The sequence below is a fragment of the Sabethes cyaneus genome, chromosome 1 (genome assembly GCF_943734655.1).
Source record: "Sabethes cyaneus chromosome 1, idSabCyanKW18_F2, whole genome shotgun sequence".
Taxonomy (NCBI): Eukaryota; Metazoa; Arthropoda; class Insecta; order Diptera; family Culicidae; genus Sabethes; species Sabethes cyaneus.
In genome coordinates this window covers 35,217,813-35,233,042 of record NC_071353.1, presented here as the reverse complement: position 1 = coordinate 35,233,042, position 15,230 = coordinate 35,217,813, and the positions used below count along the sequence as shown (strand labels likewise).

General features: G+C 41.0%; 1 protein-coding gene across 1 annotated transcript; it reads right to left on the bottom strand.

The window, feature by feature from the left end:
• Positions 1 to 445: 445 nt before the first annotated feature.
• On the bottom strand, positions 446 to 1,968 carry LOC128745276 (ornithine decarboxylase 1-like). The gene is made up of 3 exons (XM_053842308.1): positions 1,516 to 1,968; positions 688 to 1,458; positions 446 to 625 (listed from the first exon to the last, which is right to left on the bottom strand). Exons 1-3 carry the CDS (start codon positions 1,953 to 1,955, stop codon positions 520 to 522), a joined length of 1,317 nt encoding a protein of 438 aa, XP_053698283.1. The 5' UTR covers positions 1,956 to 1,968; the 3' UTR covers positions 446 to 519.
• Positions 1,969 to 15,230: the final 13,262 nt, after the last annotated feature.

The following is a 15,230-nucleotide window of genomic DNA, read 5'->3' as shown; positions in this document are numbered from 1 at the left end:
CTACACAAATTAAGTTTTGTTGTCTTTTACGCATTTTTTCAAGCCTTTGTTCCTCTCCATTGCTTGCTGGCATTTCCCGTCAAACAAGTCATTTTGTGCACTTGAGGTTTCCTCATCTAGCACCGTGGTTGCGGTCTCATTGACGACCGAGGGTATCCTGTCCCATCTGTTTTTGAGCACCCCCAAATCATCTTGTTTCACAGAAGACGGTAAAGGCTTATCTAGTAGCCGCGCATAGATATTGGCAGGTTGCGGCAATATATCACCGCTCTTTTGGGAATACCTTTTTTAAGTCGTTTATCTAGTAACTTCTTGGTTGTATTTTAGATTACCTCGAATATGAATAATGAAAGACTGTCTGTAGGTAGACACTTTTACACCCCTGACGTTTCGAGTTCGAAATGTTTTAGTACAGTTCAAGAGTAATAATGAATTGAATGGCTAACTTTCGGTAAATACTCCTTGTATTGGTAAGAATCATCTTCTAATTGGTTAATTGAAAACTGTAAATTGCATAGATTAGCGATATTCTAAAGCTCCTAGTTGATAAGTATTCTGCAAGAATTGTGACGCTAGGACGATTTCGTTTGGAGTTTTGGATGTTGCGGTTTTTTCCAGAAGCTTCCTACAATAAAATTTCCAAGGTTTAAAAGGTTTGAAAGGTTCACAAATGATATCTTATCTTACCATATGCTACGTCGCACAAAAACTACGGATTTTGGAAAACAAAATCCATTAAATCGACAAGCGTTTACTTTCGAGTATGCGCCTTGATTTTCGAATACCAAAAAATCAGAAATTTGCAATTCCGGTAGGAGAATATTTTGCGCGAAACAATCACTTCCATCACAGGTAGGTCCGTACAGGAATGTTGAGTATTCCGGCCCGCAATCGGCGCGGTTTTTCCAAACTATCGGTTTAACAGGCATATTACGATACTTTGCACTGTAAAACGTCCCATACATTCCATCATTAAAATAATAAAAGATTTTCTCTACTTGCGATGGGTTGTTCAAATTTCGAAATACCCTCTTGCCGTGGACAGGAATAACGGCAGTATGAGCCGCAGCACAATAGAATCTGCCCGGTTCCGCAATCACGAACCATTTCTGATCCTCGGGAAAGAACTCATCCAGTGCTCGGTTTATGTGAACCGCGTACGACCCGATGTCAGTACTTTTGTTCCCGTTGAATCCTCCTCCCAGATCGATAAACCAGAAGTTGAAACCAATCGAGCTGGCATAGTCGGTAATTCTGCGACCTGCCTGTATAGCTTCGTAAAAAATTTCTACATCCGAACAGCCGGATCCAACGTTAAAGCACCACCCGATTACGTTGATTCCGAGTTCCTTGGCTAGGTCCAGCAGATCGTTGGCTTCCTTGTCTGGATTACAGCCAAATTTGACACCAAGTTGTATCTTTGCCTGACGAGAATCAAATCGATACCTTATCAACACCCTGAAAATATATTATTTTATATTTGGTTGGATTAGAAAGATCAAATTTATAACTTACTCTGCTCCAGGATAGTACTGCTGAATCTTTCGAAGCTCCGCCTCGTTGTCGAAAACGGTACGGATTTTGTTTTCCCTGGCAAACTCCAACGATTCGATAGTCTTAATTGGTTGGGCGAAAATGATCCGCTCGGGAGCTACTCCGAATTCCAGCATACGTTGTACCTCCGCCTTCGAAGCACAATCAAACCCGCAGTCCAGTAGAATGGTAGTTTCCACGATCGGAGCTTCATCGTTGCTTTTGATGGCGTAGAATGGTCGTACCCTCGGCAGATGGCGCAACCAGTCGTAGTGCCGTTTAACCACCGTATCCAGCTCAACCAGGTGAAGTGGTTCCTCCCGTGGTCCTAGTGATACAAGCCGGTCGACTAGATCGGCCGAGGAAGTCGTATCGTCGACAATATCGACACGTTCGGCGAGCGCACTTAGCACGTCCATCATGATGCACGGTTTAGCTAGAACTATTTGCGAAAATACATTCTGAGGAGACTGTATTTATGTTGCTTTGCACTGATTAGATAAGTAGCTAGCGGCTAATTCATGTCAATGAGTTGGCATTAAGTTTTACATAAGGTTGTTTTTAATTTGGTAGTTTATTGAATTCTCAATTAAAACAGACATAGTAATGAACTTTGCCGATAAGTATGAAAAAACACACAGCATGATTCAGCTGTTATTTGTAATCTTTGTTGAACCATGATTAATCAGATTAATTTGTTATGCACTTTGGTGTTTTAGAGTAAACACTTAAAGTTCCATCACATTTAGTACTCACTTCGTTCTCTATATATTGTTTTATGTAAAGTTTCGTTAATTAATTCTCAGTTCTTTCGTGAAAATCTGCATTTTTAGGGTTAATTCTTATTCATTCTGTAGATATAGTTTTGGTCTAACTCAACAAACAAACTGCATTTGACGCTCCACAGGTTTATTTTTTTGTCTGAAGGCAAATTTATCTGCCAGTAAGGAATCGAAAGTTTCGAAAAACTTTAGAATGAATAATGAATAAAGATGTATTGTCAAATAAAGTAAATCCCGGGACTAAGAAAATTAGCAATAAATATTACGAGAAAAGTGTTGTTAAACAACTGACGTAGATGCTTCATTGCTGTATTTTACTGATTGTGATTAACAGAGTTGTCATTATACAGAGAGTTGGGCTTAGTCGGTACAACATTGAACTTTTCCATCGAAATCACAGTTGAGAGTCAACGGCAATCATCATTTGAAATGCCGCTCATCAATCGCGGATCAGCAGAATTTTAGAACACCAATTTTATATCCAACTCTCGGCATATTATGCCACAGAGAACAGACATCCAAATTTTCACCAGTTTGTACAAACAAAATTGTACAAATCTCGAGAATTGCAGATAATTTTGATGCATTTTGAAATCTCTCACTGGGACGTCTGTTGCCTGTGGTTTTACGTAAAGAAAACTTTCTGTTAATAGTCCGAGCAAAGCCGTTGGCACATGTTGTTTGAAATAGGTCTCATTCTAGCGGTCACGTGCAAAGAAGTATGGCACAACTTCCATCATACCCTAGGAAGGCATTGTCGGTCATTCACGAACAATTGCCGCTATAACGGGTAGCAACAATCGACTAACGATCCTGTGATGATCGCCACTTTTGACGAAAGACAAATGCCGCCTCGGTTCGAAAGCGCCAGTTGCAGTGGGGAGCAAGGAAACTCAATAACCTTGGTTTTATATTATTTTCTCTAATGTAATTCAAACTCGGAGTTAATTTTCAGATTAAATTATTCCTGGTATACTAGTAATAACGAATCTAATTTATTTAATTGGTTCAGAAATATTTCATATTAGTGATCAACCGTTATGGCTTTCCGTGGCTCCGAATGGATGCACGATTCCGATTCACGGAAGTTTTGCGATCCACTGTCACCGGTAGAAAGCTCGAGCAATTGGATAATGTTCCCATGTGAGAAGACGTTTCATCACACCAGCCAGTAGGTTGCACTCGAGTCGTAACCCCATGTGCATAGGGATTAAATTTCCAATCAGCAGCAAATTCCCTATAGTTTTCAATTTTCTATAGACTTACCATCATGTCGCTGCAAACCCAGTACGATGATGTTACGTTGTTCGTGGCAGCCGGAGGCGATTTGTTAACCAATGTATACATGAAAACGGAAATTTAATACACCACAGACAAATGCTCCGCACGACCTACACTGCCAATCCAAAAGTTTGTAACGTTTTTGTTTGATTGTCCAGATACTGCACCAAAATGTGTTTTAAAATCTTTCATTGAAATATTTCCTGTGATTGACGAGGATAATATCAATTATGCTAAACCAATTCTGCGAAAAAAAATTCAAACTTACATGAAGTAGTAAGTTTATTAAACTTAAATATAAAAAGTAAATACAATAAATGATTTGAATCAGCACATGCTGAGGAAAGCTGTTGGGAATCGTGCGGCAGTAAGTGTACATGTAAGTATATATACGATGGGATCAGGTGTTTTGCTGACAATTTATCTACAGGCAAATTCGTGATTGTGAGTATCAATCTATAGCGAATGCAGAACGACAAGACTTCAACCCAGTTGGATGTTCAATACTGTTTAAAATTTCGTTTTTCCAGCTATAACAAATGCTTTATTACGTGTAGGCACTGATAAATGTATGATGCTTACGATGTTTTTTTTATGTCGAAAGCATAACAAGGTTCCTTTATTAGAACATTTGAAATGCAAAACACATTGAATATAGGGTATGTTACGACGAAGCACGTAATTGCCTATTCTCGTCCTATCCAACACAAGTTATTAAAAACCTGATTTAATCCACCTAGTGGTGAAAGGAACCTTTGTTATACGGTCTTACTTGCAATTTGAGATAGAAATCGACACGTTTGGTTTACATGAAATTTTTGAAAATTGGATAAGTTTACAAAATTTGAACCAAATAGAAGCACTTATAAATTTTGATAGTTCCTTTTCTCATGAAATTGCTGTGCAAGTTGTTACTAATGAGGGTAAGTGCAAGTAAAAGTAAGTTGTAAGATGAAATATTATTTTTTAACATATACATTGCGTAGTAAAGGTCTAGTTTATAGGTTTTTGAACTATGCATAATTTCCTGTATTGCCATTCTATTTGATTCACAAAGATAAAGTTTTCTCGAATAAATTTTATCAATTTTTATTACTCACTCACGTTACTCACGGTTACTCACGTTGTTGTATTTTGTACACCATGTGTAGGTTTTTGAATGCCATATTGTTATAAAGTTACAAATCGTGTATTACGTATATACTAACGTATATTCTTCAATCAACTTGTTATGAGCAAAATGTCAGAATTATTCAATGCATTAATACTTTAAATTGTTAGGAAAATAGATTAGCATAACCCGACATCACGGAAACGAAGCAAGTAGCATGTGAGGTGTACCGCAATTGGTCCCAACTGGAATTTTCTCTCGTTTTTTCATATGGAAAAATGGTGTCTGTATGCAGCAAAACCACCAGCAAATGTAAAATGTATCCGTCTGTTGGTAGTTGAGTAATTCGGGGTCAAAATCAGGGTATTTTTTATAATCAAAGTTCTACAGTTCGTAAACAAGCAAACATAGAGGTATACTATGTTCAGCAAAGTTGTGTATTTTTATTATTTATACAACTTTGTAATACTTGAAAAAGTCATAAAACAATTACAAAAAGAGCTAAAATAGAAATACTGATTTTTCAAACTTATCTATACCTATAAAGAAGGATTTCTGTCTGTCTGTCTGTCTGTCTGTCTGTCTGTCTGTCTGTCTGTCTGTCTGTCTGTCTGTCTGTCTGTCTGTCTGTCTGTCTGTCTGTCTGTCTGTCTGTCTGTCTGTCTGTCTGTCTGTCTGTCTGTCTGTCTGTCTGTCTGTCTGTCTGTCTGTCTGTCTGTCTGTCTGTCTGTCTGTCTGTCTGTCTGTCTGTCTGTCTGTCTGTCTGTCTGTCTGTCTGTCTGTCTGTCTGTCTGTCTGTCTGTCTGTCTGTCTGTCTGTCTGTCTGTCTGTCTGTCTGTCTGTCTGTCTGTCTGTCTGTCTGTCTGTCTGTCTGTCTGTCTGTCTGTCTGTCTGTCTGTCTGTCTGTCTGTCTGTCTGTCTGTCTGTCTGTCTGTCTGTCTGTCTGTCTGTCTGTCTGTCTGTCTGTCTGTCTGTCTGTCTGTCTGTCTGTCTGTCTGTCTGTCTGTCTGTCTGTCTGTCTGTCTGTCTGTCTGTCTGTCTGTCTGTCTGTCTGTCTGTCTGTCTGTCTGTCTGTCTGTCTGTCTGTCTGTCTGTCTGTCTGTCTGTCTGTCTGTCTGTCTGTCTGTCTGTCTGTCTGTCTGTCTGTCTGTCTGTCTGTCTGTCTGTCTGTCTGTCTGTCTGTCTGTCTGTCTGTCTGTCTGTCTGTCTGTCTGTCTGTCTGTCTGTCTGTCTGTCTGTCTGTCTGTCTGTCTGTCTGTCTGTCTGTCTGTCTGTCTGTCTGTCTGTCTGTCTGTCTGTCTGTCTGTCTGTCTGTCTGTCTGTCTGTCTGTCTGTCTGTCTGTCTGTCTGTCTGTCTGTCTGTCTGTCTGTCTGTCTGTCTGTCTGTCTGTCTGTCTGTCTGTCTGTCTGTCTGTCTGTCTGTCTGTCTGTCTGTCTGTCTGTCTGTCTGTCTGTCTGTCTGTCTGTCTGTCTGTCTGTCTGTCTGTCTGTCTGTCTGTCTGTCTGTCTGTCTGTCTGTCTGTCTGTCTGTCTGTCTGTCTGTCTGTCTGTCTGTCTGTCTGTCTGTCTGTCTGTCTGTCTGTCTGTCTGTCTGTCTGTCTGTCTGTCTGTCTGTCTGTCTGTCTGTCTGTCTGTCTGTCTGTCTGTCTGTCTGTCTGTCTGTCTGTCTGTCTGTCTGTCTGTCTGTCTGTCTGTCTGTCTGTCTGTCTGTCTGTCTGTCTGTCTGTCTGTCTGTCTGTCTGTCTGTCTGTCTGTCTGTCTGTCTGTCTGTCTGTCTGTCTGTCTGTCTGTCTGTCTGTCTGTCTGTCTGTCTGTCTGTCTGTCTGTCTGTCTGTCTGTCTGTCTGTCTGTCTGTCTGTCTGTCTGTCTGTCTGTCTGTCTGTCTGTCTGTCTGTCTGTCTGTCTGTCTGTCTGTCTGTCTGTCTGTCTGTCTGTCTGTCTGTCTGTCTGTCTGTCTGTCTGTCTGTCTGTCTGTCTGTCTGTCTGTCTGTCTGTCTGTCTGTCTGTCTGTCTGTCTGTCTGTCTGTCTGTCTGTCTGTCTGTCTGTCTGTCTGTCTGTCTGTCTGTCTGTCTGTCTGTCTGTCTGTCTGTCTGTCTGTCTGTCTGTCTGTCTGTCTGTCTGTCTGTCTGTCTGTCTGTCTGTCTGTCTGTCTGTCTGTCTGTCTGTCTGTCTGTCTGTCTGTCTGTCTGTCTGTCTGTCTGTCTGTCTGTCTGTCTGTCTGTCTGTCTGTCTGTCTGTCTGTCTGTCTGTCTGTCTGTCTGTCTGTCTGTCTGTCTGTCTGTCTGTCTGTCTGTCTGTCTGTCTGTCTGTCTGTCTGTCTGTCTGTCTGTCTGTCTGTCTGTCTGTCTGTCTGTCTGTCTGTCTGTCTGTCTGTCTGTCTGTCTGTCTGTCTGTCTGTCTGTCTGTCTGTCTGTCTGTCTGTCTGTCTGTCTGTCTGTCTGTCTGTCTGTCTGTTTTTGGGGCCAGGAAAGGTTTTAGTGATGGTTAGAGACCCCTCCCCCCACTAAGAGGGGGGGCTCCCATACAAATGAAACACAAATTTCTGCATAACTCGAGAACTAATCAAGCAAATAGAACCAAATTTGGCATGTGGGTGTTTTCGGTGACAAGAATTTATTCTAGGGTAATTTGAGACCCCTTCCCTCTTTATAAGGGGAATTATAACTCCTCTCCCCTTTAAGAGGGGGGGTTTCCATACAAATTTCCTCATAACTCGAGAACTAATCAAGCAAATGGAACCAAATTTGGCATGTGAAGGTTTTCGAGGGCAAGAAAATTTTCTATGTTGAATTAGGACCCCTCCCCACTCTAAGAGGGGGGGCTCCTGTACAAATGAAATACAAATTTCCTCCTAACTCGAGAACTAATCAAGCAAATGGAACCAAATTTGGCATGTGTGTGTTTTTGAAGACAAAATTTTTTTCTATGATGAATTGGGACCCCTCCCCACTTTAAGAGGGGGGGGGGGCTCCTATACAAACGAAATACAAATTTCCTTATAACTCGAGAGCTAATCCAGCAAATGGAACCAAATTTGGCATGTAGGTGTTTTTGGAGGCAAGAATGTTTTCTATGATGAATAAGAACCTCTCCCCACTTTAGGAGGGGGGGCTCCTATACAAATGAAATACAAATTTCCTCATAACTCGAGAACTAATCAAGCAAATAGAACCAAATTTGGCATGTGGGTGTTTTCGGTGACAAGAATTTATTCTATGGTAAATTGAGACCCCTCCCTCTTTATAAGGGGAATTGTAACTCCTCTCCCCTTTAAGAGGGGGGGCTTCCATACAAATTTCCTCATAACTAGAGAACTAATCAAGCAAATGGAACCAACTTTGGCATGTGAAGGTTTTCGAGGGCAAGAAAATTTTCTATGGTGAATTAGGACCCCTCCCCACTCTAAGAGGGGGGGCTCCTGTACAAATGAAATACAAATTTCCTCCTAACTCGAGAACTAATCAAGCAAATAGAACAACATTTGGCATGTGGGTGTTTTTTTGGTGACAAGAATTTATTCTATGGTGAATTGAGACCCCTCCCCTCTTTATAAGAGGAATTATAACTCCTCTCCCCTTTAAGAGGGGGGACTTCCATACAAATTTCCTCATAACTCGAGAACTAATCAAGCAAATGCAACCAAATTTGGCATGTGAAGGTTTTCGAGAGCAAGAAAATTTTCTATGGTGAATTAGGACCCCTCCCCACTTTAAGAGGAGGGGCTCCTGTACAAATGAAATACAAATTTCCTCATAACTCGAGAGCTAATCAAGCGAATTGAACCAAATTTGGCATGTGTGTGTTTTTGGAGACAATTTTTTTTTCAATGATGAATTGGGACCCCTATACAAACGAAATACAAATTTCCTTATAATTTGAGTACTAATCAAGCAAATGGAACCAAATTTGGCATGTAGGAGATTTTTGAGTCTTGAATTTATTTTATGATAGTTAGAGACCTCTCACCCCTGTGGTAGGGGGATATGGACTCTCATACAAATAAAACAGAATTTTTTGCGAAACTCAAAAACTAATCCAACTCGAGAAATTCGAGACTCTTCCATAAAACATTAATCAATAACAAGACCACAAAAACTATCTATAGTAACACTAGATCATTCAGGACGAGCCGGTCGCGAGTGTTGCCGGTGACCCGCCGTCGGAAGCGCCGCCCACTGGGGGGCTTGCAAAACTCGAGAAGTGACAAAGATCATCCGAGATTCATGATTTATGTACAACACAGGTTAATTTGTGGCAATACGAAGTTTGTCGGGTCAGCTAGTATACAATAAATAAGATCTCTTCGTTGAAGAGATAGAAGGTTACTATCCTCGGCAAAATTTCTTGTGATAATATGCTCTAAAACTTTGCAGAACACATCAATGTGTTATATTGAAACTGATGGAAAATAATTTTTTTATTTCACTTTTAAGGGGATTAATCAAAATTCAGATTCTACCAGACGATAGAGCTTTCAATTTTAAGAAACTCTTCCAAAGGTTTGATAAGCTTAAAACCAAGTTTTCCTAGTCAAAACTCTAGTGCGCACGTTTTCTTTGGTTTTGGGCTATTGTGCGCGCGAGTAACCGTGTTACAAAAGTTGGTGCTAGTGTTCGAGGGTTAATATCTTTTGACCGGCAAAACCAATTCTTATGAAATTTTGCATATATATTCGTAGTGTGAAAACCTTCCATTTGATATTAAAATAATTGAAATTAGGTTATTTATCTCGGTTAAAATCATTATAAATTATTGTTAATTTTGGTGTGGTGTATTCAAATACTCATAACTTTCAAATTAAACATCCAATCAAAAAACCATTCAATAGTGATCTATCCGGCTATATTACCTGCCAAATGAAACTAGTAGCGGGTAAATCGGTTTGGGCTTCTCTGAGAAACAGGCGATCATTTGAACCTTGTCAAAACTGGTTTTTTAAGGCTAACTTTTAAACCACTTGTTTGTTTTCAATAAAACTTGGTGTGAAGTTTAGCGATAGTAAGAGCTTCCATTTGGTACTAAGTTCGATGAAATTGGTTATGTGGTTCCGGAGAAAATCGTGTCACGTAATTTTCACATTTTTGCTTATAACTTTTAAACTAATAGTCGGATCACGAAACAATTTTTAAAGTGATATACTAGGTAATAATACCTTTCAAATGAAAGTAATAGCAGACGAATCGGTTCAGCCATCTCCGAGAAATAGGCGATAGAAAATAAGCAGCGCACACACACATACACACACACACACACACACACACACACACACACACACAGACATTGCTCAATTCGTCGAACCCTATCGATTGGTATATGTGACTCGGCCCTCCGGGCCTTAGATCAACTTCGTGTTTTTCGACCAATTCCTAAACCTTTGTTATATAGTATAACAAAGGTAAAAATGACACACAATGCAAAACTCGTTATTCCCTAATAATTTAGTTTGTTGTCTATCATACGCGATCAATCAAAGTGAGCTGAGATCTATTTAAATGCTTTTTTTCATTAAACAGTTACTATCAGACAAATTTCCTACGTTTTTTCGTGCGACGAAGAAGAAAATGTCGACTATTTTAATTTCCGTCATTCATAAATGAAAATAACTCACGCAAGGCATTGTTGTTCTTAATCTACAGCGAGGAAAACTTGCCTGACCTGCAGAAATTTTGCAGAATATCATTTGTCATGCCGTCCTACACAAACACATGCGCATTAGCTTCGTAAACATTGTTGTGATTTTTAGTTCGGACGATGAACAATTTTGATAGACGGATTTTAAAACGGTACGATCAATTTAAGAAATAAAATCAGTTGCGAAATTTCAATAATATGCTTTAATAGTCGCTTTTCAGTGATTTCAAAGTTCACGGATCGGTAAGTAAGTGTGTTTTAGTCAAATCAGCACAAGAACTTTTGGAGTATTCATTAAATCTTTCCAACAAATGATGAAAATTAGAATGGCTTCACTTATTACGACGGGAATTAGAAATAAATCCTATTTATATTTTCGTGTTTACATGAGGTGTTGATGTTCACAGTTATACATTTTTGGTAAGTTTATTAATAATAAATTAATAATAATTTAATTAACCTTCCTAGTGCATTGGGGTCGTTTTCGACCCATCGGCATACTTACAAAGCTTGATACTCAGTAACGGTACGAGCTAGAGACTTGAAATTTTCTGATTTTTCCTAACTTTGGAAAATCAGCATTGTGAGGGAGTTTCAGCTTTCAGCGACATCTAGAAGAGCCACAGCAAAAAAAGTTACATATTATGCATTAAGGGTCGAAAACGACCCAAGTTTTGAAATTGCTCTCATTCATCCATTTTTAATCCGAATCTCGTTTTCTTTACCTCGTTTGAAAGATATGGCCAAAACCTAGCACCCAAGGTATGTTGAGGAATATTTGTTGACTGATGGCCACTTCTGCGTCGGTTCCGGAACACCCACTACCAGGTCCCGGGGAATATTTTTATATTTTGAGATAATTCATTTTGCGGCACATCAAATCACATTGGCTTGATAAAATAAGACTAGTGGAAGTACAATGGGGACATTTTGGACCCGAATGGCCACTTCCCCATCGGTTACGGAACATCCGGTACCTGGTTTTTGAGGCCATTTTTGAATTTTAGGATGATTTCTATTGCGGCACGTCAAATTTCATCACATTGATAACATAAGACTATTAAAAGTATAATAAACACATGTTGAAGGCAAATGGCCACATCAGCATCGGTCCTGGAACATCCGGTACCCGGTTTTTGGGGACATTTTTGTATTTTAGGATAACTCATAATGCGACATATAAAATCACATCGGCTTGATAAAATAAGACTGATGGAAGTATAACAATGTCATTTAGAAGCCAAATGGCCACTTTACCATCGGTACTGGGTCATCCGGTACCAGTTTCGGGGGACATTTTTGGCTTTTGATATAATTCACCATCAATTCATCATGCGCCACATCAAATCACATCGGGTTGATAAAATAACAACAATGGAAGTATAATGGGGCGTCAGTCGCATATAATCCGGTACCCGGTATTTATACCGGGGGAGACGAATTACCCTGTAATCCAAAAATGTCCCCAAAACCCGGATACCGGATAGTCCGGAACCGATGGTGAAATGATAATTTTGGCTCCAAAATTTTTACATTGTACTTCCATTAGTGTTATTTCATCAAGCCAATGTGATTTGATGTGGCGCATGATGAATTATCCTATCCAAAAATGTTCTCATATACCGTGCACCCGATGTTCCGGAACCGATGATGAAATGGCCATTTGTCTTCAAATGGTCCCCATAGCTCTTGTAACTGTCTTATTTGATCAAGGCGTTGTGATTTGATGTGCCGCAAGATGAATTATTTCATAATCCAAAAATATCCCGCGGAACCAGGTACCGGATGTTCCAGGAACCAATGATAAAATGGCCATTTGGCTTCCAAATGACCTTATTTTATTTTCATCAGTCTTATTTAATCAAGCCGATGTGATTTGATGTGTCGCAAGATGGGTTATCCTAAAATACAAAAATGGCCCCAAAACCCGGGTACCGCATGTTCCGGGACCAATGCTGATGTAGCCATTTGCCTTCAAAATGTCTTTATTATACTTTCAATAGTCCTACGTTATTATTCTGGAGGCTCCCGAATTATTCGGGGCAGTAATGAGTAGATGCCTGGAAGCTGGCAACTTCCCGGACAGATGGAAACGACAGAATCTGGTCCTATTGCCGAAGCCGGGAAAACCTCCGGGTATCTCCTCGTCATATAGGCCGATCTGTCTGCTCGATACTGCCGGCAAGGTGCTGGAAAGGGTTATCCTTAACAGACTCGTACAGTACACTGAGGGTACAAACGGTCTGTCAAGGAACCAATTCGGCTTCCGAAAAGGCAAATCTACGGTGGATGCCATCTTGTCTGTCACTAAGACAGCCGAGGTGGCAATCCAGCCCAAGAGGACAGGTATTCGTTATTGCGCAGTTGTCACGCTCGACGTGAGAAATGCGTTTAATAGCGCTAGCTGGGACTCCATAGCCAACTCGCTTCGGAACGTCCAAGTGCCGGTGTCGCTGTACAGGATCCTGGAAAATTATTTCCAGAATCGTGTGCTATGCTACAACACGGAGGAGGGTCAGAAGTGCGTTCCAATCACCGCAGGGGTTCCGCAAGGTTCCATACTGGGCCCGGTGTTGTGGAACGTCATGTATGACGAGGTGTTGAAGCTAAAGTTCCCGGTAGGGGTGGTGATTGTCGGTTTTGCGGATGACATCACCCTGGAAGTCTATGAATCTATCAGAGAGGTTGAGTTGACGGCTGCCCACTCTATAAGCATTGTTGAAGATTGGATGCGATCCAGGAAACTGGAGCTAGCGCATCATAAAACGGAGGTTATCGTGGTGAACAACCGCAAGTCGGTACAGCAAGCAAAGATCAGCGTCGGGGACTGTACTATTTCGTCAACGCGGTCCTTAAAACTTCTGGGAGTCATGGTCGACGACAAGCTCAAGTTCGGGAGCCACGTCGACTATGCCTGCAAGAAGGCTTCCACAGCTATTTCGGCATTGTCTCGTATGATGTCTAATAGCTCTGCGGTATATGGCAGCAAACGAAGGCTATTAGCCAACGTGGTCCAGTCTATACTTAGGTATGGCGGACCGGTGTGGTCATCGGCGTTAGGTACCAAAAGCTATCTAGCCAAGCTGGAAAGCACCTATCGTCTCATGTGCTTGAGAGTGGCGAGTGCGTATCGCACAGTTTCACATGATGCAATCTGCGTCCTAGCAGGTATGATGCCTATTGGCATTATCATCAGCGAAGACGTAGAGTGCTTCAACCAACGAGGAACTAGAGGCATACGGAGTACCACAAGATCGGCCTCGATGACCACATGGCAGCGGGCATGGTCTAATTCCACAAAAGGTCGGTGGACACACCGACTTATCCCGGAACTATCTGGGTGGGTCAACAGGCGCCACGGCGAAGTCAACTTCCACCTAACACAGATTCTGTCAGGGCATGGTTGCTTCAGACAGTATCTGCATAAGTTCGGGCATGCGGAGTCCCCCGCGTGTCCCGAATGCGTGGATGTTGAGGAAACGGCAGAACATGCTTTCTTCATATGCCCTCGTTTCGCGGGCGCGAGAAGCAGCATGATGGCAGTGAGCGGACAGGACACTACCCCGGATAACTTAGTCCAAAAGATGTGTTCCAGCTCGGACATCTGGGGAGCGGTCAACGCGGCTGCTACCCAGATTGTACTCGAGCTACAAAACCACTGGAGAGCCGATCAACGGCGAATAAACAGCCTAACTACCATAGTCCAGTAGTTATCTAAGCGAGTGCATTAAGCACAATAGCCCCTCCCTGAAGTAATACCGATAAGGTGGTGCCAGGGGGGATTGAGGCTGGAGACTCGAGTAGGGTTTTAGTGGGTCGGGATCCTCACGCCCATTAGGGGGGTCGGGATACCTAAACCCCACTCCCTGAGGTATCTTCTCAGGTGTCTGATAGTACCGTATCTTCTAAGGCGCTCAGCAGATTTCCCAACTCGCAAAAAAAAAAAAAAAAGCTGATGTAATTTGACGTGTCGCAAGATAAATCATCCTAAAATTCAAAATTGTCCTCAAAAACCGGGTACCGGATGTTCCAGAACCAATGAGGAAATGGCCGCTTGGGTCCAAAATGTTCCCATTGCACTTCCATTAATCTTATTTTATCAAGTCAATGTGATCTGATGTGCCGCAAAATGAATTATCTCAAAATATAAAAATGTCCCCCGGGACCTGGTAGTGGGTGTTCCGGAACCGACGCAGAAGTGGCCATCAGTCAACAAATATTCCCCAACATACCTTGGGTGCTAGTTTTTGGCCATATCTTTCAAACGAGGTAAAGAAAACGAAATTCGGATTGAAAATGGATGAATGAGAGCAATTTCAAAACTTGGGTCGTTTTCGACCCTTAATGCATAATATGTAACTTTTTTCTAATGCATTAGGAAGGTTAATAAAGAAAGAGAAGGCGAAATCTGCTTGAAGTTCAAACAGACGCAGAACAGAACTTTAGATAAGTTGAATTTTAACACACAAAAAATTAAAAATTCTTGACATATAACTTTTTGTGTTTAAGATTCATTTTTTGTTAAATCAAAAAATTTTTGATAATGCAATGGACACGGATTGCGTTATATTTACTACATGGAAATGGATGTTTCTTGCAAAGAAAACCCAACTCTTTTCCGTACTTCATCGAGGAACTGGCCGAGAGCACGCACAGAACGAAAAATGAATCTCACATTCGACGTAAACTGAAATCCGATATATTTGTCTAACGTAAATAGTATAAACCGTTTTTAAAGATATATTTTTATATCAAGGCAAACGTAATAAATGAATCTATAATTGAAATTACATGTAATTTTATATGCTTTGCGATAGACGCAGCTTAAACAGCGTCTTTCTCAGAGTTATCGATCAAATACGAAATGCAGACTTTACCAACTACATTCAAG

Coding starts and splice junctions, on each gene's coding strand:
- LOC128745276 (XM_053842308.1), bottom strand. CDS start 1,955: ATGATGGACGTGCTAAGTGCGCTCGCCGAACGTGTCGATATTGTCGAC. Junction 1,459..1,515: donor CAGTACTATCCTGGAGCAGA/GTAAGTTATAAA, acceptor ATATATTTTCAG/GGTGTTGATAAGGTATCGAT. Junction 626..687: donor TTTGTGCGACGTAGCATATG/GTAAGATAAGAT, acceptor ATTTTATTGTAG/GAAGCTTCTGGAAAAAACCG.